At 32.2% G+C, this 23,406-nt stretch overlaps 4 protein-coding genes across 4 annotated transcripts; 3 read left to right on the top strand and 1 right to left on the bottom strand.

The window, feature by feature from the left end:
• The first annotated feature begins 4,870 nt into the window (after nt 1-4,870).
• On the top strand, nt 4,871-7,192 carry LOC139859372 (inositol-pentakisphosphate 2-kinase-like). Its single transcript, XM_071848162.1, has 7 exons — nt 4,871-4,972; nt 5,337-5,540; nt 5,640-5,787; nt 5,927-5,967; nt 6,141-6,251; nt 6,366-6,965; nt 7,049-7,192. The coding sequence occupies exons 1-7, from the start codon at nt 4,871-4,873 to the stop codon at nt 7,190-7,192; spliced, it is 1,350 nt and encodes a 449-aa protein (XP_071704263.1).
• A 4,127-nt stretch (nt 7,193-11,319) lies between these two features.
• LOC139859370 (protein HYPER-SENSITIVITY-RELATED 4-like) lies at nt 11,320-13,820 on the top strand. The gene is made up of 2 exons (XM_071848160.1): nt 11,320-12,285; nt 13,437-13,820. The coding sequence occupies exons 1-2, from the start codon at nt 11,320-11,322 to the stop codon at nt 13,818-13,820; spliced, it is 1,350 nt and encodes a 449-aa protein (XP_071704261.1).
• A 666-nt stretch (nt 13,821-14,486) lies between these two features.
• LOC139859369 (protein HYPER-SENSITIVITY-RELATED 4-like) lies at nt 14,487-16,480 on the top strand. The gene is made up of 2 exons (XM_071848159.1): nt 14,487-15,449; nt 16,097-16,480. The coding sequence occupies exons 1-2, from the start codon at nt 14,487-14,489 to the stop codon at nt 16,478-16,480; spliced, it is 1,347 nt and encodes a 448-aa protein (XP_071704260.1).
• A 3,326-nt stretch (nt 16,481-19,806) lies between these two features.
• Nucleotides 19,807-21,192, bottom strand: LOC139857325 (uncharacterized). The gene is made up of 2 exons (XM_071846063.1): nt 20,943-21,192; nt 19,807-20,581 (listed from the first exon to the last, which is right to left on the bottom strand). Exons 1-2 carry the CDS (start codon nt 21,117-21,119, stop codon nt 19,967-19,969), a joined length of 792 nt encoding a protein of 263 aa, XP_071702164.1. The 5' UTR covers nt 21,120-21,192; the 3' UTR covers nt 19,807-19,966.
• Between the last annotated feature and the right edge of the window lie 2,214 nt (nt 21,193-23,406).

The raw sequence follows: 23,406 nt of genomic DNA, 5'->3' as shown, positions 1-23,406 counted from the left end.
TACTTTCAAAATTCAACCCTGACCACGTCAAAAGCTAAGGCGAATCTTATTTTCCTCATTTCAATCTTTTGTGATAGCTTCATTCGTGCTCTTCGAATAATCGAATTATTTTATCTGTATTATTCAATAATGATAAAACTCTATTTATCAGCTCATACTCGTCAGGGAAACATATTTATTGTTAGCCATGACGACCTCACTCAAATTTCGGGACGAAATTTCTTTAACGGGTAGGTACTGTGATGACCTGGGAATTTCCGACCAAATTTAAACTTAATCTTTATATGATTCATACACGATAAGCAAAATCTGTAATGTTGAGTCTCGAAAGTTTTGAAATCTATATTCATGTAATCAATTACCCTTTGACCGTGCTCGACGATTCACGAACAGATTGTGTATAACAAATATGTAATTATATATATATAAACATATGTGTGTATATATATATATATATGTATATATATATATATGTATATATATATATATATGTATATATATATATGTATGTATATATATATATATATATATATATATATGTATATATATATATATATATATATATATATATGTATATATATATATATATATATATATATATATAATATTTTGAATTAATAAAATACCTTTAATCAATTGGAATTTAAAATGTAAACTGATAAATAGAATAAATAAGGTACTATTAAAAAGAATAAATATAAATAAATAAATAAATATATATATATATATATATATATATATATATATATATATATATATATATATATATATATATATATATATATAATATTATTATCAATATATATATATATATATATATATATATATATATATATATATATATATATGTATATATGATTACTATCAATAGTTATTATATTGTAAATAAATATTCAACAAATGTTATCATATAATAATACATAATAGATAATAATGCTTATGTATTAAATGTAATTACAAGTTTAATTATAGTTGTTATATTATTAGTATATTCATTATTATTAATATTAGTATTATTAAAATTATAATATGAAATTTGATATGTATAAGTTGTTGTATTATTATTATTAGTATTATTAATAATATTAATATTATTATAAGTAGTGTTATTATTAACATTTGTAATAATAATATTATTATCATTCTTATTTTGATTATTAATATTAAACTTATTAAAAATTATCATTTTTATAATCATTAATAATATGATCATTATTATATTTACAATTATAATCATCATTAGTTATTATCATTAGTATTATTGATATTATTATCATTATTAATTCTGTTATTGTTACTAGTTTAATTATTAATAAAAATTAATATTTAAAATATTAATGTTTATCTATAATTAACATTATTATGTTCCTTTATATAAATAATATACAAAGATATATATATATATATATATATATACAAAGAAACCAATATTATTATTTATTATTAATAATATCATTATTATTAATTTTATTATTAATATTATTGGAAAATTTAATTATTATTAATATAATTATAATTAATTATATATAACAATCGTGAGTGTGCATAACAACTCCAAAAGTAGATTACCAACTCAATCAATTACTGTATTTATATTTGTTTGAATCTCTTGAATTATTGAACATCATAGTCGATCGTACCAAGCAATTATAAGTCAAGATCAGCCTTATTTTTTATATATTATTCGTACTAGTGAGAATAATTTGTGTCGACAGATTCCAATTACAAACAGATGTAAACAAAGTTAATTTAGCTGTAATAACACCTAATAACCTCTGTATAACCATCTATTATTACAAATCGAGTGGGAACACAGAACCATCAAACAAAATTTGAAGTTGCTGCACGTTTACCTCTGTTCTTCAACATTTTATGCCAAACATCGAATTTGAAATTTATTTTAAAATCTATTATTGCAGTATTGTTAAGATTATACTAAAGGATCTTCCTGTAAAAATTCTTCTTTCAATTCATCAAATCAAACTCGAATTTACGAGTCAAAGTTTCGGTATCAAAAGTCAAACAAATTTTTTTAAAACGAATTCGAGATACCTGCTATAATTCGAGTTCAATTGACAATGTGTAAAGTTTCTATGAGAGTTTTGAAACATATTTTGTGTTATAAACTTTGTCTAAAACATCCTAAAATTTGAAATTGGGATTTGAGTTCTTCATTTTTTTTCCGAGCAAACCGCGACTGTTTTCATTCTTTTTAGTTCATTTTTTTTTTTGTGTCTATTAATTAATATCACAACGTTTAGTGGTTTCTGTTGTGATACTACATGATATATTAAAGGATGATTTGATTTGGTCTTAGTCGATGAGGTGTTGGAGATGATGAAGAAACAGAAACTAAATAATGAAGGTTAAAAATAAACTGGGTTGACATAATTACAGAAAAACAGATCGGTTCTATGGTTAAGAGTGTGGTCATGTGAACGGGATGTCGCGGGTTCGAGTCCCGGCTTAGGCAGATTATTAATTCTTTTTGAGCTTTTAGAGGTAGTTCTCTTTTCTTTTATTTTCTTTTATTATTATTATTATTGTTATGTTATTATTATTAAATATGTTATTAGTAGTGTGTTAATTATTATTATCACTAATATTAATGTTATGAGTATAATTATCATTAACTAACTAATATTATTATTAAAATCATTGTTATTATTACTATGATAATGATAATCGTTATTACTCCTAATATTTAGGAATATCATTATTAGTAATCAAATTACGAGTATTATCATTATCGTTATCATTAGAATAAGTATTATAATTACAATTGGGATTATTATTATTATTAATACTATTATCATTATTATTAATATTAACTAGATTAATGTAAGTATTATTATTCAAAATAATTATAACTATGAAAATATAAGTTTGAACGACGTTGTTAAGATTATAAGTAAATATTTACAAATTATTTTAGAAATACTCATATATAATAATTTAGGTATTTATAATATAACACAAAGCAGATATACATATATAACTATAAAAATATTAATTATTTTGAATGTATATACAAATTAAAAATATATGTTATTAATGTAAAAATGGTGTGACCAATAAACTAATATATATATCCATTCAATTACGATTATATGTATTAATATATATACAAATGATATAGGTTCGTGAATCCGAGGCCAACCCTGCATTGTTCAATATAGTCATATGTATTTTTACTACAAAATACATTAGGTGAGTTTCATTATTCCCTTTTTAAATGCTTTTGCAATATATATTTTTGGGACTGAGAATACATGCGCTGCTTTTATAACTGTTTTACAAAATAGACACAAGTACTTAAAACTACATTCTATGGCTGGATTATTAAACCGAATATGCCCCTTTATTAAGTCTGGTAATCTAAGAATTAGGGAACAGACACCCTAATTGACGCGAACTCTAAAGATAGATCTATCGGGCCCAACAAGCCCCATCCAAAGTACCGGATGCTTTAGTACTTCGAAATTTATATCATGTCCGAAGGAGGATCCCGAAATGATGGGGATAATCTTATATGTATATTGTGAATGTCGGTTACCAGGTGTTCAATCCATACGAATGATATTTTGTCTCTATGCATGAGACGTATGTTTATGAGAAATGGAAATATGAAATCTTGTGGTCTATTAAAATTATGAAATGATTATTTATGATAAACTAATGAACTCACAAACCTTTTGGTTGACACTTGAAAGCATGTTTATTCTCAGGTATGAAAGAAATCTTCCGCTGTGCATTTGCTCACTTTAAAGATATTACTTGGAGTCATTCATGACATATTTCAAAAAACGTTGCATTCGAGTCGTCGAGTTCATCATGATTATTATTAAGATAATTATAATTAGATATATTATGAAATGGTATGCATATCGTCAATTTTCGATGTAATGAAGTTTGTCTTTTCAAAACGAATACAATGTTTGTAAAATGTATCATATAGAGGTCAAGTACCTCGCGATGTAATCAACTATTGTGAATCGTTTGTAATCGATGTGGATTTTGTCCGGATGAATTAGGACGGGTCCTTTCATTTATTATGTAGCCAACAAGGGTCGAACTCCTGACATCCCCTAAAGGAAGCATGCCACCAACCGCTGGACCACATCACAACTTCATTGATATTTTGTATGTAATAACTCGTTCGTAGCAACGCGCTGATTTCTCCTACATCGTTATAAATACATTATTTGAAAAAGGATATATTATTATTATTATTATTATTATTATATTATTCATATTAATTATTAATATTAAATAATAATATTATATTATTAATTATTAATTATTAATTATTATTTATTACTCCAGTATTTAAACCAAAAGAGAAGAAGTAAAAGTTCATATATTGCACATCACAAATATGGACGATTACCTGATTACAAATTACACGTGTTTAAAATGTTAAATGTTACTCTAAAATGTTATAAATATGAATATGAATACATCTAGCAAAAAAAAATAAGCAGTTTTAGAAAATTTCACTAACTTCATTTCTCTAACAATGAAATATTTTCTTCCACCGATAAAATATCTTCTTTCTTTTTTATTTATAGAAGTAAACTAAGACAACATAAAATGGAATACTGCCAAGACCCTATTGGAATGAGACCCTATTGGAACGAGACAGAGGTATAAAATACAAATTCATCTGGCATTTACGTAAATTGTTGTAGCAGGTTAGGCGGCAGCTAGGGTTTTGTGCTCTGTAAATTATACTCATACACTGGAATTATTGTAAAATAAACGAAACAATTCGTTTACGTAAGTGATTAATTATGTTTTTTTTCTTATCCGTATACATTAAGATGCATTTGCGATAATGATTATATTCACATTAATATACAGTTGAATTATGGAGTTAATTTTAGAGGCAAAAGACGCAAACGAATGGATTTACAGAGGAGAAGGAGCTGCAAATCTCATTCTCTCTTATACTGGATCATCTCCCTATTTTGTAAGCCCTAATTTATTATATTCATCAATATATACATATACATATACTTACATATGAAATTGTTCAATTGAAGGTTAGGAATATGTATTGAACTTAGGGTTGATAATGTCTTATTCTGTCTGCAACCTCGCAGACTTAGATATATGTTTCTAAGTGCTGCAGAAATGATTTAAGTTATTTTGCAGACATAAAAACAAAAAGTCTTCATTATTCAATAACATTCAGACCTTTAAACCACATACTCTTTACAGGCGTGGTCCGCAGATCCTCAGACCAAAACATCTTAAAAAAACAAACAACACCTTAATGTGGTTGTTTAATAGTTGTATACTGGAATTGAGAAAATTTATGACTGAATATGTAGGTTGGGAAAGTGTTAAGGGTACAAAAAGTTAAAAGAAATGGGACTAATTGTGAAGAAATATCTTCAGCTTTATCCGTACATGAATGTCTTCTATGGAAAGAAGATTGTGAACTATTATCAGCTCCGACGAGGGAGATTGCGGAACATTTGTATGTGCAGAATGTAATGAGTCCATTATTAGGTTCCAATCATGTTGATGCTGGGGTATGTTTGTACTGTATCATTACAATTTTATAAGACTTGTTATATTGCTATTTTTTGAATGCTATATATACTTGACATTTTGTTTAATGAACTTGGCAGATTCGCGTTCTTGTATCCAGGGATTTCCTCGAGTTAGTTGGGAAAAATGTTCTTTCCCAGCGTCCTTCTTGTAGAGTTAATGATGCTGACGTCAATACTAAGTGTGATTATGCACTACTTATATCTGATCATTCAGTTTTTCCTCAGGGTAATCACTAGCTCTATAGATTTAATCGGCCACTCCAAATGATGATTAAAGAATATTTTGCTTGCTAATAAGTAGTATGTATTTAATTGAAATGTTCAAAGAATGATATAATAACTACTTTTCTCTCTTCGAATGTTAGTTCTTCATGACGAGGAGCTTTCTATATCTGTTGAGATAAAGGTACATGATTTTTTTTTATTATTGTTTTATTTTAATTTTGATTCGTTCGTTATGAATTTTCTCAATCTGTACTATATTGTTCTGTACATACATATTAGTACTTTATATGTTTCCACAAAATTGTTTCTTCTAGTATTTTGTCTTATTTTATTTATTTCTTTTTTTCCAAGCAGCCCAAGTGTGGATTTCTTCCATGTTCAAGTTATATTTCAGACGAACACGTAATCAAAAGGAGCATGACCCGTTTCAAGTTACACCAGAGCCTTAAATTGCAACATAAGAAGGTTTTTATTATTATTATTTTTTTTTATCTTATCCTCTATTATATATTTATGTAAGGCTAGCATTTATGTCAACAACTACATAGTAAAACATATACATTTGATTTTCCACCTCAGATATCACAATTAAGTGAATATGATCCATTGGATATGTTCTCTGGATCCAAGGAAAGAATACTAAAATCGATTAGAGACCTATTTTCTACTCCTCAAAACAATTTCAGAGTGTTCTTGAATGGTTCCCTTGTATTCGGGAGCTTAGGTGGCGGTAAATACAGAACTAACGTTCATAATGATAAAGCATTTGAAGATGAATTGAAGTCTGTTATTCAAGCTAATGACGGAACGCGTACAATGTTCTTTCTACAACTTGTTTCTGAGGCTGTTTATAGATCAAGATTGTTAGATCGGCTTCTCGAGGTTCAAAAGCTTGATCTTTTTGACATTGAAGGTGCAATTCATGCGTATTATAACGTTGTTTCGCAGCCTTGTGCGATTTGTAGAGATTTGGGTGAAGATGTATTGTTAGGTAGATTCAGTTCTTTGCATTCATTAACATTGGATGAAAGTTTGAAGATTGTAAGGGAGTATTTAATTGCTGCAACTGCAAAAGATTTGAGTCTTATGATTAGTTTTAGAACAAGAGATAAAAGGGATCCAAAATCTTCGTATAATGTTATCTGTCATGAATCAACTGGCCAAAGGTTTGATTATAAGGTAAGCAACTGTTGATATCTTCATAAAGGTGAATTAATTATTGGTATGTATTATTAGTAAAAATAATATTCATATTTGTGCAGGTATCTTTTATAGATTTGGATATGAAACCTTTGGAAAAAATGATACATTATTATGAGCTAGACCAGAAAATACTTAGTTGCTGTACAAAGATGTTGAAAAGTTCAAAGCAAACTGAAAATTCTGCAAGTGTTGAAGAGGGATGATTGCTTATGAAAATAATGACTTGTTCACTGATTATACTTATCTCCTAATCAAATGTGAGCTTTTGAAGATGCAATCATTTTGATTCTACATTTATATTTTCCAATAGTTCTTCAGTATATTTTATTTATTTGTTATTTTGCTTCTCCCATGGCTAAAAGTTGTTTTTGCAAGTAGATTTACATTTTCAAAGGTTCTATGTTCTGATTTGCTTGCATGTATTAGTATGCCTATTTTTGGTCTGTTGATGGTAACACATAAACTTCGTCAGTTGTGACTCAGTCTGAGCCAGTTTTGAGATCTGTAGTTTCTAACCTCATCCAACCATTGAATCGGCCCTGTTTGATGTTCAATAGTTGTTTTTGTTGATCAGGAATGGGACCCAGGACAAGACCTGCCATGTCATTGCAAGGTTGGGTACTGCTGCCTTGCAAAAATTGTCCTCTTAACTGATGCTGCTCGAGTAAAACGTACAACACGGATCAACAAACCGCAGCATTATTAAGGTATATATTTAACATCTAAATTATCTATGTGTTAGACGTACATTTAGGACTCACAATAGGACTATAACATGATACGGACTGGCCCTCTAGTAACTAGTAAATTTCCAAACATCCTCAAACTGTTTTCTTGTGAAACTGATGTTTAAAAAACAGTAATTATGTGATTAATCTAATTTTTTATGGTGTTCTAATAATCTTTTTCACAATTTTCTATTACCATTCACCGAAGGAATTGAAGATGGTTTCATCTTCTTATATTCTCAAATTAGACGTGTTCATGGTTTATGTTACAATTTTTCTTCCTTTTCCACTGGTTTCCGTTTTCTGTATCAAATTCTAAATGTCATCATTTAGGCACTGAGTTTAACACTGGTGAAACAGATTCATTCAGTAAATAGTTGTTTGTATTTCTTTGGTGGATAATCATTGATACAAGCATGGATCGGTATTGATGAGCAATTAGTTGTAGTTTGCATGTTTGATACGACCATGTTCCATGTTGTAAACATCATGCATTATAGTAGATGTAACTGCATTGTTCTCTTCGTTAATTTTGGTCCTGCATTCAGTATAAATTGTACTACTTGGGTTGAATGAAGTTATGGAATGAAAAATTGGTTTGAACCAGAGTCTCTATCTCTCCCTTTATTTTTATTTCTTAGGAGTTAAGGGTGACTCGAGTCAACAGTAAGCGTCGATTTATTGGCGACTTGACTGTCGCTTAGAGCCTAAACTGAACTTCGGGCAGGTATAAAACCCATGGAAATTTATACTATTTTCATGGCGTCTCACATTTTTTTTTAAACCTACTTATTGCTTGGAGGTTCATTCGGAAGCAATCTCTCTATCGATAGAACATTGAGAGGGAGGAATTCTCTTTATTCCAGGAATAGGGGAAGGATTGTCTACATCTTACCTCCCCATACCCCACACATGTGGGATTGGGTTTTGTTGTTGTTGTTGTGGTGGTCGACTCGAAGAGACCGTATCAATCATTTTCTGGATACCTTTGTTTAACGGTATCTGATTTCTTGTTCATTATGTTCTATTAAGATATAAATGATGATAGAGAAGTAATGCGCAGGAACAAGAAAATACTTGAACGTGTTTAACAGAATACATCACACGCTTTATTGCAAGTTCTAGAAGAATTGAAGCCGAGTACACGAAGAGATAAGCTTCATTGTTCAGTAAACACAGGGCAAGGAATATTGATGATAAATCGTTGTCAGAATGAAGGATGTTTAGATTACATGACAAACAATGGTAGCGGGTACGTGATTTGTAAAAGATGGCATTTGGCCATGTTGTCTTGTGTGATGATTGGCGGGTCTTGCTCGATGCATCTTCATTAGAATCATACTTGGTATTGTTGTCACTAACTTGAAATAGCTATAAACAATAAACAATAATATTTGATTAATCATGATAATACTTTTGAAAAATCTTATAAACTGGGGCATGTTGATAGTTGTTTTAGTAGTTACATCTTGGAATTTAGCTATTAAATTGTGTTATTCAGTATTTCATGTATCAATACAAAGCTAGCGAATACAGGTTGAAAGTGAGGTTCATGAGAACATTACCAAAAAATATGACGAAACTCCAAAATCAGTACTTTGCCGAAAGCATTATAATAAACGTATATTAGGTTAATCAAGGATATATGTAGTCTAACTACGTTATTCAATAATATTTCTGATCCTTCTACTTACCGTTTTTAGTAAAGTTTTAACTCAAGAATCTGCAATGGTATTGAAATTGGGCATGTCATGTTTGATAGCACTTAACTAATAAAAATGAAATACAAAAATTGTGCATCTCAATTTGTCCCTTTTTTCTTTGTTTTACCAAACTTCTTATTATAGTATACACTTCAAAACAAATATTTACTCTTTAAAAGACAAAGACAAAATTACTAAAATAATGCTTGTGGTTTGTTTTTGCTGATTTACTCCCTGTGTTTTTTAAGTTGATATTCCCCATAAATCTAGTTGCTCCCACTAACGATATTTAAAAAAGAAAAAAAAATCTTTTAATCAGGTCATTTAACAGAATTTTTAACAATCGTCAAAACAAGGGACTATATCAGGAGATTTGTATACCACAGGCAATGTTAAAATAAACCATAGGAACTAAATCAGTAATTTTGAACAAACTACAAGAACTCTTTTAGTAATTTTGTCAAAAACAAATATAAATATTAAAAAATGATGAAAGAAGTAGAACACTCTTCGTCTTTTCAATTTTTCAAACGAATTCTGTTTTGACTTTTCTTTCTCAAAGCCGTGGAGAATACTTCCCACTTTATAAAATAAGGGAGGGGATAAATAAATCACCTTGCAAAGATTTAAAAACCAGGTCAACTCTAACTATTACAAGGCCAGGTCAACTCTAATTATTACTACATCATTAATTCTTTTTATTTAATCATAACTTCTTTTGCTTTTTTCTTTATTTACGGAGTATATCTACTTCTTTTTCTATATTATATTATCACTAATCACTATTATATTATATTACCTATTTTATATTATTATTATTATTATTATAATTATAATTATTATTATTATTATTATTATTATTATTATTATTATTATTATTATTATTATTATTATTATTATTATTATTATAAATTATAAATAGTTTGTGTGTTGCCGCGAAAATTGATTACGCTCACTAACATAAATATTATTGAAAAACTAACGTGTTACTTATTACATATCTTTTTATTTTACATATCTCATTATTTACGTCATATACAACAATACAAAGGTTTTGTTTGAGAGTTTAATTTTGAAGGGAAGGGGAAAGAATCCGAGAGAGAGACTAAATGAAATTGGTGTTCCTAAGTTTTAACATAAAAGAAATGGAAGGAAGAGTAGGGATAGATTTAGCTTAATTTTCTCTTCAAGCTTTCCTTTCAAATTGAAAAGATCCAGCTTCTTTCCCTTTCTCTTCTCTTCAGTTCATTTCTTTTCTTCTACAACAAAACTTGGGAACAGACTAAGTTTTTATGTACTTATTGTATTTTAGTAATACCCATTTGTTATAGGGTAAGGATGTTATATATTGTTCTATTTCTATTATTCTGTTAACACAAATATGAAAGTGCGGAAGTTTAATTTTATAAGTTATACTCCATTCGTCTCATATTAATAGTCTCTAGACAAAAAAATACTCCCACCATCCTATATTAATAGTCCACTATTTTATTTTGGGATGTCCCAAATTAATAGTCTACTTCCATAAATTAAAAAGAATAAGAAGTTTAAGTTCTATTTTGTTCTTAATGTATGTACATAGAATTAAAAGAAAAAGAAAATGTGAGGGTAAAAGTGGAAAATAAATAGAAAGTATACTAATTTTATGACATTTTATTTATAAATTACTAAAAAAAAAAAAAAATTCTTAATCAAAAGGTTATAGATAGGTCTCACCTGCATGTCATGACTATCAAGAAAACCCACATGCATTACCTTATTTATTGTGTTCTCCTAGTATTTTTATTGGATGAACTAAAACATTTACTAAAAACAAAGTTTCTTATGCATTACCCTTAAATAAACCAATTTGCACTTCCTAACCTGTAGCATCCTAGCTCTCAAATCGCCACCTCCATAATGTTCACGTACGAATCTTTTCCACCACCCAAAACCATCCTCTCCACCGCCGCATCACTCGCCGCCACCGCCGTCCTCTTCCGATCCATCACCGCCAATCTCATTCCTTCCGACATCAACGATTACTTCTCCTCCTCCCTCAAAACCTTCATCAAAAGCCTGTCTTCTCAACTCACCATCATCATCCAAGAATCAGATGGCCTTACTCCCAACCACCTTTTCGAATCCGCCAACCTTTTCTTGGGCCACAAGTTATCTCCTTCCACCACCCGAATCAAAGTCAATAAGCCCGAACAAGACCAAGACTTCACCATCACAGTAGACAAAAACCAACCCATGTTGGACATGTTCCAAAACATAAATTGCAAATGGGTTTTGCATACCGAATGGGTCGAGTTAAACGAGCCAAACTCGAATGCTCGAGCTGAAATTAGATTCTTTGAGTTAACTTTTCATAAAAAGCATAAGGACGTAATGTTGAAGAACTACTTGCCTTATGTAATGAAGAAAGGTAAAGAGATTAAAGATGAGAAAAAAGCGGTTAGGTTGCATACAGTTGATTATAGGGGGACCGATTATTGGAGCTCGATAGCTTTAAGCCATCCGGCTACGTTTGAAACGATGGCTATGGACGAAGAAAAGAAGGCTGAAATTGTTGAGGATATTGAGATGTTTATTAGGAGGAAAGATTATTATAAGAGGATCGGGAAGGCGTGGAAACGAGGGTATTTGTTTTACGGGCCGCCTGGTACTGGGAAGTCGAGTTTGGTTGCAGCTATGGCTAATCATCTTAAGTTTGATGTGTATGATTTGGACTTAAGGGTGGTGCAATGTAATTATGATTTGAGGAGGTTGTTACTTGGGACAAAGGATCGGTCGATAATTGTGATTGAGGATATTGATTGTAATGTGGGATTGCAGAATCGGGATTTAGAGAAGGACAACGCGAATAGAGATGAGGATAAGGTACGTACATTGTCATATCAATTTTGACCCGATTGTATTGTAATATTGTATAGGTCGATTTGGGTTGCATGTTATATCAAGTTAAGTAATTAAGTCAATGTAAGAAAAGGAAATTTCTAATGACAACAGCCCTTAGGGTTGTCATTAAGAATTATATACATGCAAAAGTAGTGGTACATTAAGGTTACTTGTGGTAGTTATTTGACGGGAGTGAGTAGCTATTGTCAATGAAAAAACAAACTATGCATGTACGAAATTCTTAAAGACAACCTTTAGGGCTGTCATTAGAAAAGTCCTTATTATGAAGTAGTAGAATAACCATAATATTAGTCGATAAAAAGGGAAACACTAAATGTTTCAAACGGGCCAAATAAAAAGGTAGAAGGTTTTCCTTGTTCGGGTTACTCGGGTGGCGAGTAATCCGACCTCATACTCTGATGTACGCAACCCCCTGCTGTTTTCAACCTTTCCCTGGCCACCACAATATATTTGTCTAGACATGATTTGAACCTGAGACCTCTTGCATAGAATCAAACGGGCCAAATGTTGGTCAAAAGTTGAATATCTGTGTTTATTAATCATACTTAACGCAATTATACACAAAAGGTGTAAAGAATGGATAATTTAAAGGTGTTAGCATGCTAACAGAGGCGGATCTAGAGTGTAAGGAGGGGGGGCGCCCGCCCCCGGTGGATTTCGAAATTTTAGTGTAAAAATTTTAGATTTTTCGACTTTGCCCCCGGTGAATTTTTTTTTTGCCCCAAAAGCTTTATATTTTACCCCAAAACCTTCAAATTTTGTTCAAAATTCTCCAAATTTTGACCCAAAACCTTCAAATTTTACCCACAAATCTTCAAATTTTGCCTAAAAACTTCAATTTTTTGCCCCAAAACCTCCATATTTTACTCAAAAAAATTGCTATGGTTTTAAAAAAAATTTCGCCCCCGGTGGGAAAAAATTCTGGATCCGCCACTGCATGCTAACCCGCCCATATGGACCCATAGTAAAAATGACTTATTATAATCCAGGCATCCACCGTAACTCAACCATCTTGTCACCTTTTAATTTAAAATACTTTCTACATGGCTAAATGCCCGAGATCTCACTTATTTGAGGCAACATTGATGTATGTTTTACTTGTGCTGGATTAGATAACTTTATCAGGGCTGCTCAACTTTATTGATGGGTTATGGTCAAGTTGTGGGGACGAGCGGATCATAGTGTTCACAACAAACCACAAGGATCGGTTGGATGCAGCATTGTTGAGGCCAGGACGCATGGATGTGCACTTAGAGATGTCTTATTGTACATATGGTGGGTTCAAGATACTTGCATCTGCTTATCTACAAGTTAAAGAGGACGAAAAGTCAGAGCTATTCGGTGTAATTAAAGAATTATTGAAGAAAGTCAAAGCGACACCTGCTGAGATTGCAGGAGAATTGATGAAGGGTGAGAATGTGGAAATTGTGCTATCTAACCTCATTCACTGGCTCCAAAAGAAGGAAGCAGATGCAATACCTACTACTACTAGCTAATAAGGTTATGAATGATATTTTCGTAATATTATAGAGGAGGTTATGCTTATTAGTTTGTGAATCTTTTATGATTTTTTTTATTACTGATTCCTTCACAAATTTATTGTTCACTGCACGCAGTTCATAAAATGTCCTTGTTACACTCTGCTTACTTTTTGTTAAAGATTACAGCTTTACATGTTACTTTTACTTACTTTTGTTACCTTACCAAGCATAGCATATATTCTTTCTATGAATGAACTAACAGATATAATGGAAGACAAGAAATTAGACTGATTTATTAAATATTAAATATTAATAACTATAAATTAGGTGATGTATTTATTGTGTATCAGAATTGAGCTTGCATATTTTATTTATACTATAATTTCACTAGCTTAGCTTAGGGTAAAAACATAATAATAGGTGATGTGTATCAAAATTGATCATCAATTAAGTTATTTTCTCCATTATTTCATAACAAAATTTTCTCTTTAAATATTTATTAAATAGTAATAACTATAAAAAAAATGATGAAAAACACTCTCTCTCCGTCTTTTCAATTTTTCAAACGAATTCTTTTCTGACTTTTGTAGTCAAAGCCGTGGAGAATACTCAACTTTTAAAAATAAAAATAAAAAACAATTTGTTCTAGCTTCCTCTCGAATCGCCACCACCACCGCCACAATGTTCTCGAGCGAATCTTTTCCACCACCCAAAACCATCCTCTCCACCGCCGCATCACTCGCCGCCTCCGCCGTCCTCTTCCGGTCCATCACCGCCAATCTCATTCCTTCCGACATCAACGATTACTTCTCCTCCTCCTTCAAAACCTTCTTCAAAAGTCTGTCTTCTCAACTCACCATCATCATCCAAGAATCAGATGGCCTTACCCCCAACCACCTTTTCGAATCCGCCAACCTTTTCTTGGGCCACAAGTTATCTCCTTCCACCACCAGAATCAAAGTCAATAAACCCGACCAAGACCAAGACTTCACCATCACTGTAGACAAAAACCAACCTATAATGGACATATTCAATAACGTTAATTGCAAATGGGTTTTGCATACCGAACGGGTCGAGTTAAACGATCCGAACTCGAATGCTCGTGAAATTAGATTCTTTGAGTTAACATTTCATAAAAGGTATAAGGACATAATGTTGAAGAACTACTTGCCTTATGTAATGAAGAAAGGTAAAGAGATTAAAGATGAGAAAAAAGCGGTTAGGTTGCATACAGTTGATTATAGGGGGACCGATTATTGGAGCTCGATAGCTTTAAACCATCCGGCTACGTTTGAAACGATGGCTATGGATGAAGAAAAAAAGGCTGAGATTGTTGAGGATATTGAGATGTTTATTAAGAGGAAAGATTATTATAAACGGGTCGGGAAGGCGTGGAAACGAGGATATTTGTTTTACGGGCCGCCTGGTACGGGTAAGTCGAGTTTGGTTGCGGCTATGGCTAATTATCTTAAGTTTGATGTGTATGATTTGGATTTAAGGGAGGTGCAATGTAATTCTGATTTGAGGAGGTTGTTGATTGGGACAAAGAATCGGTCGATAATTGTTATTGAGGATATTGATTGTAATGTGGGATTGCAGAATCGGGATTTAGAGAAGGACGAGGCGAATAAAGATGAAGATAAGGTACGTACGTTGTCATATCAATTTGGCCCGACTGTATTGTAGTATTGTATGGGTCAATTTGGCTTGCTTCTTATATCAAGTTAAGTAATTAAGTCAATGTAAGAAAATGAAATTTCTTATGACGACATCCCTTAGAAGTTGTCATTAAGAATTATATGCATGCAAAAGTAGTGGTACATTAAGGTTAGTTGCGGTAGTTATTTGCAGGGTGTGAGTAGCTATTGTCAATGTACAAACAAACTATGCATGTATGAAATTCTTAAAGACAACTCTTCGGACTGTCATTACAAAATCCTTATATGAAGTAATAGAACAACCATAAAATTAGTCGATAAAAAGGGAATGCGAAATGACTCAAATGAGCCAAATGCTGGTCAAAAGTTGAATATCTGTGTTTATTAATCATAATTAACACAATTGTTATACACAAAAGATTTATAGAATGGATAAAAGGTGTTAGCATGCTAACCCACCCATATGGACCCATAGTAAACAACCACTAAACATGACTTATTATAATCCAGGCATCCACCGTAACTCACCCCTCTTATCAACTTTAAATTTAAAATACTTTCTACATGGCTAAATGCCCAAGAGCTGAGTTATTTGAGGGGAAATTGATGTATGTTTTACTTGAGCTGGATTAGATAACATTATCAGGGCTGCTCAACTTCATTGATGGGTTATGGTCGAGTTGTGGGGACGAGCGGATCATAGTGTTCACAACAAACCACAAGGATCGGTTGGATGCAGCATTGTTGAGGCCAGGACGCATGGATGTGCACCTAGAGATGTCTTATTGTACATATGGTGGGTTCAAAATACTTGCATCTACTTATCTACAGGTCAAAGAGGACGAAAAGTCAGAGCTATTTGGTGTAATTAAAGTATTATTGAAAAAAGTCAAAGTGACACCTGCTGAGATTGCAGGGGAATTGATGAAGGGTGAGAATGTTGAAGTTGTGCTATCTAATCTAATTCACTGGCTCCAAAAGAAGGAAGCAGATGCAACGCGTACTGCTACTGACTAATAAGGTTATGAATAGTATTTTCATAAGATTATAGAGGAGGTTATGGTTATTAGTTTGTGATTTTTTTATGATTTTATTTATTACTCCCTACTAATTCGGTCACAAATTTATTGTTCACTGCAAGCAATTTAAAAAATGTCCTTGTTACACACTACTGACTTTTTGTTAAAGATTTCAGTTTTAGTTTTACCTGTTACCTTTACTTACTTTGGTTACCTTACCAAGCATAGCACATATTCATTCTATCAATGAACTACAGATATAATGGAAGACGAGAAAGTAGAATGATTTTGTTCAAAGATAGCAATTGCTAATGCCCACACAAATACAATCATTAAAAACCAATTCATCGTAAAAGTGTAAATACGCAAAAAGTGGAGACTAACCTGGTAGCTCAGTTGGTCCAAAATAAAGATTATATTACCCCATCTAACTCGGAAAGAAGACATCATCTACTTCATTAGTGCACAGCTATACATGCAGGGGCCAAGAAGAACAATAAAGTCTGCTAGTACATGTAACATGTTTCTAAGAAAACATATTTAAAGCTTTGATTAGGCCACATGAGAAGTTGATGAAATAAAATAAGGAAAATGCTAGACGTAGCCTTAAAGCTTTGAGTAAACACAATGTTTCGTCTTTAAGTTTTAGCTACCTTTTGAGGTTAGTTTCAAGTACTCTACTAATAGTTTTAAGCTACTGCCATGTTATATCTAAACAACAGACCATTTGCATATTGTAACAAATGAAATGTAGCTCTGCAACTCAGAATTACTGAGTACACACATTGCCATATTACTACTGATTGCTAGACAGCTAAAGTAGCATGGTTGGTTTCTCAACTTAACAAGTATTGACCTAAAAAGGATGCTAATTCCCAATTTCCCGACGAACCACAATGTCCTATCAAATGCATATACAATCATATATTTGTATATCTAAAACAACCTGCTATCTATATATTTTTTATCAGCAGAACTATTTCTACATCCAATTAAACCCCTCTGTTTTAGACCACGAAGCTTGGCCTGAGTGGTATGGGGTGGGATCCAACTTGGGGTACTGTCAACATCAATGAGATTTGGGAAGGTCTCTATGTTTTTAACCTTCGATGGTACTGTCAACATCATCGCGAATTGGGTTTCCTCCTAATGCGTGTGTGGGCACGGGCGATTTTATGAAGGGACAAACGGGGGCGGCCGCCCCCAGTGGATTTGCAATTTTCAGTGTAAAAATTTTGGATTTATCGACTTTGCCTCCGGTGATATTTTTTTTTTTCTCCCCAAAACTTAAATATTTTGCTCCAAAACCTTCAAATTTTGCCTAAAAATCTTCAAATTTTACCCCAAAACCTACAAATTTTGCCCACAAACCTTCAAAATTCTGTCCCAAAACCTACATAATTTGCCTAAAAACTTTCATTTTTTGTCCAAAAACCTCCATATTTTACCCAAAAAAATTGCTAAGGTGTTAAAAAAAAAATTTGCCCCCGGTAAAAACAAATCCTGGTACCGCCACTGTGTGTGGGTGACAAATGAGAGCATTCGATGTTGATATCTCTATTCAAAAAAACCCCTATGTTTTAGAAAATATAATGATTTCATCATGTATCCAAAATTACAAGGCACATATGCAGGAGATCATCTCAAGATGTCCTAGTGGTTAGCATCATCGTGAGATGTCATTTTCAAAAACTCGCTAGCAACACATCTTGGGTTTCAGCAGGTGAGCAGGGAAAGGGTTGGAAATGGGGATAACCTATGTAAGACGCGTAGAAAATACTCACTCTCCCCGGATAACCTGGTAAAAACCTCCTTCATTTATGTTTACATATAGCAGACTGTCATAAGGTTAAGCTCTCACTCTAATCGTAAAGTTACAATAAGGTCATCATATATACATGTTAGCTATCAAGTTCTATTAAAGACATCACCAATGGTCTTTGTCTAAAAAAGTTAGATTAATTGGCTTTTAGGAAATGCAGTCCACATCTTCAGCCAACTTACTACATTAACTAGAAAAACTCAGCTCTTAAACTATTAACTGCAAGTCTGCAACATACAGTAGCTCATTTCTTTCGTATTAATAAATTAATACAGTAATAATAAGTATCATTTTCCTTCTTTTGTAGGTGTACATAACTCTGTCAGGTAAGTATCATTTGCCCTCCCTATTTCGTTTTTATGAGCATTTCTGGCCAGAGGTCCTTTAGGAAGCAATCTCTTTTGCTTTAGAGTAGAGGGAGGGACGACCTTATCTAGTCGAGGGTTCTATACCCGCGGATGGAGTAGTGACTTCCTTCTAATCTAGGGTACGAAGAATGATTGTCTACACCAACCTCTCTCATACCCCACTTTCGTAGGATTGAGTATTGTTGTTGTTGTATCTGTACAAACTTAGATTCAAGTCATTGATGCATCATGCCCTACATACTAAATTTGATTGCTCCATTTTACTAATATGAAAGTCAAGCTACTCATGTTGGTTTCCTCTTACATCGGGTCAATTTCATTACAAAATCCAATAAAAAAACGTTAAGCGATTAAGTATCAAGAGACCTTAATTCCACCCAACTCATCATAGAAAAACTCAAATGAAGGACAACAATACAGATATGGCAGAAAGGAAAAATATACATAATGGTAAATCCGATACAATAAATCATACCAGAACTTGAATGCTCAGAATTCATATAAAGTTAGAGGATTGTACCATAATGTATCAAACCACCATGAAAGCACAGTCATTAGATAATTTAGTTGGCACCAACCTGACAGATAATTAATTAGCTACCGTATAGTTCAAGAACATAACACTAGCATCATTCCACAAAGGAAGGTAGGCAAGCAAGAAAGAGTTTTAGTGGGAATCTAAGCTTCACTTTTTGGTAATACAATGTCAAACACAATAATAGTGCAACTACACCATCCTATTATTCCCATCCCATCAAACATTGTGTCTGATATCAAACTCTAAATTTCAATTGATAAAAGTGACAAATTGAGAGACAGGCTTACCAGCCATTATTTCTTCAGATTCTCTTACTTTGAACTCTCCTGCAGAATACAAAGAAACAAGTTACTATACAAATCTTAAAGTCGATATTAGTTTCAGAACCTAAAACAAACATAAATCAATACATTGATGTGAATATTGCATACCATCTGGTTTTCACTGCATAAACAATCCAATAGTACATTCTTCACCTGTGTAACTTACACCACCATTTACAATCAAAAGTTACACAAACACAACCATAACATACTAACATAAAAGTTTTCAATAACAAATGAAATTGAAAAACACAAGATCAGAACATTTCAATATGAAGAAGAGATAATCATATATAAGGCTCTAATGTAAGGAACAATTGATTCATAAACTAAAAGATCTCTATAAACTATTACCAGGAATACAAAGATACCACCAACATTTTACACAATAACCCTAAAAACAATAACAATGTACTAAAATCTCACTCACATCTCACTTCTTTGCCTTCCTTGTTGCGGTTGCCTTCTTAGCAGTTGCTGCCTTAGGTTTCAAACTTTTAACTGCCTTCTTTACTGGTGTTTTCTTCACAGTAGCCTTCACAGCTGCCACTTTCATCCCAGGCGTAGATCTCGAAGAGGTCCTCGCTACTTTAGCCGCTTTCGTTGGCGTCTTAGCCTTTGCAGCAGCAGCTTTAGGCTTTGCAACAGCTTTCTTCGGCTTGGCTTTCACAGCTGGCTTAGGCTTAGCAACTGCTTTCGGCTTGGCTACAGCTTTCGCTTTTGGAGCAGGCTTTGGCTTAGGCTTGGTTCCTGCTTTCTTAGTAGCAGCTTTTTTAGCCGCAGTCTTTGGCTTGGCGGCTGTTTTTGGCTTAGCAGCAGGTTTCTTCTTTGCCGGAGCAGCTGTAGCCGGAGCTTTTGCAGAGGGTAGCTTGTATGATGCCTTGACTTTAACTAGTTTACCAGCAGCAACGAATTTTTTCAATTGAGTCAATAAACCCTTCTTGAAATTAACTGGAAGATTCTTCTCCTTCTCTTCAATGAATTTCGTGATCGCATACTGACTAGATCCGGTTCTCTCCTTCAACGTAGCAATTGCGTCCTTAATCATCTATTAGATAAAATAATTAACAGAATTAAATAACATTATTCAATGATTTACATAGCGACACAGCAAACTGCAATGAATTCGTCCATATATTTACATTTACATTTACATTATTCATCAAACAGCAAGTTCATTAGTATATTAACAAAAATCGAACTATGTAATTAGCAATCAATTCTGTATTATATGTACATCAACCGAATAGATCAGCTCTAATCGAACCGTTGCAAACATATTTAGCGAAATTAAACACAATCAGAGAAATCGATAGGTTAACATCGATCGCATAAATCAACTGAATCGTACCGACAAAAAGAAAAAGTAACGTAATAAAACAATGTAAAGTAATGAAATGAATTCATACCAGGAAGTAGGGTGGATGCAAAGACGGACTTTTAGGTTTAGCCTTCGCCGATGATTTTTTAGCCTTTTTACCGGTTTCAGCAGCCGGAACTTCAGTTTTTTCTTCCGTTACCGGTTTGTCATCGACGATCGGTTCTGAGATAGGCTCCGTCGCAACAATAGGTTCTTCTGTCGCCATTGATGTAGATTTAGTGCTCGAACGAAATTTGAGATCTAGAAATGCTGATTAAACGATAATTGAGATTGATGATTTGAAGCGATTTGATTCTAGCGTGAAATTTGTGGTGGTTTAAATAATATCGAGCATGAGAGTACATAATCTAAAAGATGTAATATGATTGGTTAGTAGTGAGGTCACACGGATCGAACACCTAACCTGAATTTAAACGTGAGCGGTTAGATCATTTGGCATCTACGGCTGATAAGGACATGTTTGTGAATGTAGTGAGATGATTTGATCAATTTTATTCCTTTTGGTGTGTTTCTATGCTCGATTGTATCGTTAATAACTTCAGTTTTACTTGTTAATTTTTTGTGAAATTTGCTTCTAATTGTAGGGAATTAAGTTAGCTTTTCGTCGATTATATTTGTAGTCGTTGAGGTTGAGTGTATCAAGAGATATTTGATTTGGAATGTACAATGGTCGAAAAGTGCTTTTGTTTAGAGGTATCGACGGTTTCGCTTGTTTTTAAGCCAATGCATTGGTTGAAAACGAGATTTTAATATTGGGATTTGTACTAGATTAACTTAGGAGTCCAATGAACCAAAAATCAGCCGAATCCGATGTGATTTGAATATAGAAATTTACGTTTGAATGTCGCTCTAGATGAACAAGTTTTCATAAGGTTATCAAGTGTAATTTGTATTGATACTTATCGTGGTTATATCTACCATGTATACATAAGTCTGTCCACGCAAATTCTACATCATAACGGCATGTAAACATTACTATGATGATTTTTTACTTGTCGGTTAAGACGTATTGAAAGTGCACTTTTTGGTTAATGACATCTATTTGAACTGTAAGTTGCTTGAACAAAATAGTATCATATCATGTAAGATGATTTGCTACAATTTTACTAATGAACACCCTTTATAAGTAAAATTTTCGTTATTTACTGTTCAAATGTGTTACAAGCTCTTAACATACTTTCAATAAACATCTAAAAGAATAAAAGTCTATGCAACTTGATGACAACAATAAAGTTTGTAACTGCAGTAGATGATAATTTACAATTACGAAAACACATCTACGTACTCATTATTTAAATAGACTCTCTTGCATTTCGCTTTCTATGATATTACACTTCTTCATGGAAAAAAGTTCATAATCATTTACGATTTCGAGAGTGTCAAACAAGGTAACTTACAATTGTACTTAATCCTGCTGATGGCAAAGTATGGGGAGGTAACTTAAAACGTTAAAACTCGTTTTGGAAAACCATGGCAAAAAAAAACAACAATACCTAATCTCACGATTGTGAGGTACGAGGGAAATAAGATGTAGACAATTATTCTTACCTCATCACTAAAATAGTTTGTTTATGGAAAGCAATAACAATATAACATAACGATAATACTATATATATGTATATGCTAATAAACACAAACTAAAGGTAGCAAGTTTGGGCATACATGTATGATAAATAGTGCAAAAACAATCATCACATGCGTCTTTGGTCTAAAATTGGTGTTTCTTGTAAAACGTGTGGAAGTATAGTTGTAGACACATTATTTGAAGTGTTTAAAGAAAATCAAAGTATATCTGTAAAGTATCTAACAAGAAAGGCTAAGTGATTCTAGGTAACCATTTGATCTTTTAAACTTTTATACATGTTGTAAGGCACAAAGTGTAAGAAACTAAATACAAATCCTGACATTTATGCAAATTTAGTAGGGTGATACTTTTAGGGCCTGTTTACTTTTTTTCACATTAAGTCCAATATGGATATAGATGGCAGTATGTATATGGAAGACTATATGTAATAATCAGTGAATGATGAATGTTGTTTACTTTTTATGCTGAATAAAAAGACTGAATGGTAAAATTGACTACTTTACCCTTAAATTTAATTGTTATTTTTTTAGTATATAAAAAAGCTATCACCTGCTTGTCTTATTATTATCTCATAAAAATACTCCGTAAATAATACTGTAAATATAAACAAGTAATAATAATTGTAATATACATGTAATGCTAATCATAAGCAATTAAACAACAATAATTGTAAAAGAAAAACATGAAATTCAGAATGTTCCTCCATCATTTTTGCCCCTAAAATTTAATACAAGAGTTCACAATTCATTTTTTACATAATAATTTCAAACAAAATAGATAAAATGTAGAAAGATCAACATAACAGTGTTCTTGTTTTTCTTCAAATACTATAATTATTGATTATTTGTTCACGAAAGCGTTAGTCGCCGCAACCGCGACGGTCGCCGCAACCGTGGCGGTCGACAAA

This window comes from Rutidosis leptorrhynchoides, chromosome 7 (genome assembly GCF_046630445.1).
Source record: "Rutidosis leptorrhynchoides isolate AG116_Rl617_1_P2 chromosome 7, CSIRO_AGI_Rlap_v1, whole genome shotgun sequence".
In the NCBI taxonomy this organism is placed as follows: Eukaryota; Viridiplantae; Streptophyta; class Magnoliopsida; order Asterales; family Asteraceae; genus Rutidosis; species Rutidosis leptorrhynchoides.
This window is presented reverse-complemented; position numbering and strand designations above follow the sequence as displayed.

Coding starts and splice junctions, on each gene's coding strand:
- LOC139859372 (XM_071848162.1), top strand. CDS start 4,871: ATGGAGTTAATTTTAGAGGCAAAAGACGCAAACGAATGGATTTACAGA. Junction 5,788..5,926: donor TCATTCAGTTTTTCCTCAGG/GTAATCACTAGC, acceptor TTCGAATGTTAG/TTCTTCATGACGAGGAGCTT. Junction 5,968..6,140: donor CTATATCTGTTGAGATAAAG/GTACATGATTTT, acceptor TTTTCCAAGCAG/CCCAAGTGTGGATTTCTTCC.
- LOC139859370 (XM_071848160.1), top strand. CDS start 11,320: ATGTTCACGTACGAATCTTTTCCACCACCCAAAACCATCCTCTCCACC. Junction 12,286..13,436: donor CGAATAGAGATGAGGATAAG/GTACGTACATTG, acceptor GTGCTGGATTAG/ATAACTTTATCAGGGCTGCT.
- LOC139859369 (XM_071848159.1), top strand. CDS start 14,487: ATGTTCTCGAGCGAATCTTTTCCACCACCCAAAACCATCCTCTCCACC. Junction 15,450..16,096: donor CGAATAAAGATGAAGATAAG/GTACGTACGTTG, acceptor GAGCTGGATTAG/ATAACATTATCAGGGCTGCT.
- LOC139857325 (XM_071846063.1), bottom strand. CDS start 21,119: ATGGCGACAGAAGAACCTATTGTTGCGACGGAGCCTATCTCAGAACCG. Junction 20,582..20,942: donor TGCATCCACCCTACTTCCTG/GTATGAATTCAT, acceptor TTTATCTAATAG/ATGATTAAGGACGCAATTGC.